The following is a 3,939-nucleotide window of genomic DNA, read 5'->3' as shown; positions in this document are numbered from 1 at the left end:
GGAGACGGGGGGAGCCAGGAAGCACTTTATAAAGAGAGTCAAACTATTACAAACTCATACAAGGAGATAAAACAGACGTTTTACATGGTGAAATGTGACTGATGAAAACTTAGGAGCTTAATCCCACACCAGTTTGACCATGAATAATGTCGGGTGACCAGTCTGACTTTTTTTTTTTTTGTCACATTGGACTCCACAGAGAAGAAATCCCGTGCATACTGCCTGCTTAAATGTTCACTACGTCAGAACTTATTCGGCAAATGTGTTTCCATCTCTGCTTTTGTGCATTAACTCTTACAGGATGGAGGAAGTTGGTCTTGGCAGAGGTTTGCACTCTCCCAGTGCTTCTAGTTTTTATTGTTACTATCTTTAATTCTATTATTATTGCTGCAGTTGATAATGTCCCATAGCAATATACTGTTTCTGTGGGTTGATGTATGTATCTGCTGCTGCTACTACACCTGAATTTCCCCCACGTGAGACAAGAAAGGCTTTTTCTATTCTATTCTATTCTATTCTATTCTATTCTATTCTATTCCTTTGAAGAATGCTGGGCCTTTACTTTACAGTTTTAAGTTTGAGCTTCAAACATTAACTCAAAACTTAAAACACCTGAAATTACCGGCTGATTGACAAATCACAGCATAACAACTGTAACTGTATTCATCTGCTCTGCCTCACAAACTTCCTGCACACAACAAAAACAAAGCAGACACACAGGACACAAACTCTGAACCGAAGATTGTGAAAAAGATAAAACAATATTAATAAATGTTTTAATTCCCCAAAGTTTCACAGCTGGTGCCATCAAATTCTAAAATCAAACATTTATATGGAGCCTCAATCACACACATGCACAGACATTTATACATAAGTTTATGCATACAAAAAAGAATATTTGCATCAGCATATGCTAATGAATATTTATGACTGTTTCTGAAACATGGTGACCTAAAGAGAGTGTGTAGTGTGCAGGTAGAGCAGCTGCTGAAAACTGATTCTTGGAAAAACAATCAAAACAAAAAGTGAAACTGAAAAGCTTATCTAAACAGACCTGTTTAGACCTGTTAGAGAATTACATTTTCTCTTTCTTCAGGTCTCTTTATTTTCTCATTTTCAATTTTTCAATTACACTTTCTACCAAGCTGCACTAATGTGATCCACGAGTCAGCGATGCCTCAGAAAATGATTATGCAGACCAGCAGCAAATGAGAGCAGACAGTCTGACACTCCAGCAGCACACTGTGGTGAACATCAACTTGTCTCTATTAAAACATGACAGACAACTACTTTTCATCTGACTGAAATTGCAGCAGCTGTCAGAAATGACAGGATGAAGGTTTTCTTTAAGATTACGGGGAACGAGACAAAACTCTCCTGCTAGCTCCATGATGAGCGGCGTGATGGGCTCGTTCAGAGAGGTCCGACTTAATTACACGAAGAAGCCTTCTCGTCTTTGATGTGGTGTCGTGACTCGGCTGCAGAGGCATGACCAGTCAAATCTGCATTCATTAAACACGCTGCAGCTGACTGCTCTGCCAGCAACAAAAGAGCTGATGAGGAGAACCTGATCATGGATCAATGCTCAGAAATCTCTGTTGTGATCCAGGAACAGCACCAAGACTCTGGACCAAGCCATGACCGGTTTAATTCAAGTTACACGACTGATCAGTCTGATGCCCCTGCAATGACATGAGAGAGAGAGAGTCAAGGGCGAAACCAAGAATACCTCCTGCTTTCTCAGCCTGAAGGGTCCCTCCTTGCCCTGTGTGGACAGAAAGCTTTGCTTTGGAGACTAAAGGATGGTTAGAGTTGAAGAACCGGTCGCGGTATGACCACTTTGACTTAAAATGTGACAATAATGTAGCTGAACCTGAGCTGAGAGAAAACTTTTATAGCAACATTCCTTCAGATCCTTAAGACTGCAATGGTTATTTCATTTTTTATTTAAAAGGACAAGGCACATTAATCAATATTCTGTGAATATAAATGCCTCAGAATTAGCACAGCTAAATTTCATCCATTGTCCTGAGCAGATAAAGAAGTAACAGTTTATAAAACAAAACAACACTGTCCAACAAACAACTGACTACAGACACAGTAAAATTATTTTACAAATGAATGCATGACTGATTTTCTTTCAGCTAAACTTTAAGATTTTTTTTAATGGAATAACTTTCACAGTCTCTGATAATTGCTGGTTCATTCCATAAATGTTCCTGTGATTTTCTAAATTTTTTAGCCACTTCGGTAGAAAACATAACATAATGTATATTAGTTTCTTCATCATCAGTGATTTTTTTGAATACTATAGAAAAGAAGAAGAAAAAGGGAGAAATATAATGGAAAAGATTGAAAGAAAGATTAGAAAATATGTGAAATGTACACCAAGGAAACACAAGACACAAACACACCCAACATCTGACTACACACCTACAAAAACAGAGAAAACCCAAACACAGCAACAAAATATATGACACATACATACATATAGATATGTGTGTATTTAAATGTACACATTCAGTGACAGTCAGAAACCCCAGGATTTGAATACCTGTTTGTGTGCGGTTGTGAGCATATATATATATATATAATCTTCTCCAGTGGAATGTTTTTTTGTCTGTATCTTCGTTTATTAATTGGCCCTACAGTGCAAGAGTTATGTGTGTATTTACATTACGTGCGCAATAAAAAAACAGAAACCCCAGGATTTGAATACCTGTTTGTAGCCAATTCTGAGCATATATATATATATATATGTTTTGTTTTGTTTTGCCAAGAGATAACTGTGCTAAACTGAACACTTCTTGCTGATATTTTCTAGTCTGCTCACAGTAAACTAATCCTGTATCTGGGTATCCAAGTCTTGAAGGRCTCACCGTGTCTCCTATTTTGAGGCCGGAGCAGGACTTGAGTCCAGGGATGACCTCTCCGTTCAGGCAGGTGGCGTTAAAGGACAAAGATAGCTCCTCTGGAACACCGAGAAGCTCCAGCTCCACCTTAGAACGAATTTTCTAAAAGTACAAACGGCACAACAAYACCTTGATTATAAACCATCATTTGTACAACAGGTTGTTTTTCTGTTCATGACTCCTGAAAATATATTCCCGATTAATCTGAGTCCAGATATATTACTTTGTTTTACTAACTTTGGTTACGTACACGTTGGGATCACATAACTTTACTTGTACACCTTTTAAACACATTGTAAACAAAAACGTTTAGAATCCGATTTTATGAAATTCACCTGTATTCTGCAGACCRAAATTCAAAACCAAAGATTTGTGACATGTGCAAAAACAACCTGTTTTGCAAAAAAAAACTTCTGTTTACTAGCAAATTTTGGGCATTAGTACACAAAACCGTGGGGTTTTACTGGGAAATAGTTTTTGTATTGTACTTTAGAAAAATATTTATTTAACTGCTGTTTKAAAAGTGTTAAACTCTTCTTTGATTGAAATTGATTTTTGTTTGATCAAATAATACAGATACTAAAATAGCTCCATACAAAAATGCATTTTCAAGAAAACGTTTTTCTCGTTGTGAGTGCTGAGTGTTGAATAACTTTGTTTAAAACGACTTAAACACAACACAATCACATACTGCCAGTGTGTAATTATTGTAATGCAGGCTACATACGGTGAAACATTTAGAAAAAAAAAGAAAGATCTGGATAACTCAAGAAAACCTCCCAAAAAAGCAGTGAGGTGGTTACTAGCCAAGCAGCAGCCAAACCAGAGCAGATTTGAATGACAATGTTTTGGACGGAACTGATGAAATCTCAAGATACTTTAATTTTATGAAGAAAATATTTGTAAATTAAATATTTTGAATTGTATAAAGGTTACAGAAAACCACAAGTCATCGCACTTATCTCCTGAAGAGCTGAACATGTTGATACATGAATGTAAAAAGGAGTCAGTTTGCCAAAAAAAAAAA

At 36.8% G+C, this 3,939-nt stretch overlaps 1 protein-coding gene across 1 annotated transcript in view; it reads right to left on the bottom strand.

Moving 5' to 3' along the window:
- Positions 1–3,014, bottom strand: part of LOC106536199 (integrin beta-3) — a gene marked incomplete at its 5' end in the record, with an annotated part of 19,691 nt that extends 16,677 nt beyond the window's left edge. The window contains 1 exon segment of the mRNA XM_014033406.1: positions 2,880–3,014. Coding sequence (XP_013888860.1) covers positions 2,880–3,014 — 135 coding nt within the window.
- Positions 3,015–3,939: the final 925 nt, after the last annotated feature.

This window comes from Austrofundulus limnaeus, unplaced genomic scaffold, assembly GCF_001266775.1.
Source record: "Austrofundulus limnaeus strain Quisiro unplaced genomic scaffold, Austrofundulus_limnaeus-1.0 Scaffold1725, whole genome shotgun sequence".
Classification (NCBI taxonomy): Eukaryota; Metazoa; Chordata; class Actinopteri; order Cyprinodontiformes; family Rivulidae; genus Austrofundulus; species Austrofundulus limnaeus.
This window is presented reverse-complemented; position numbering and strand designations above follow the sequence as displayed.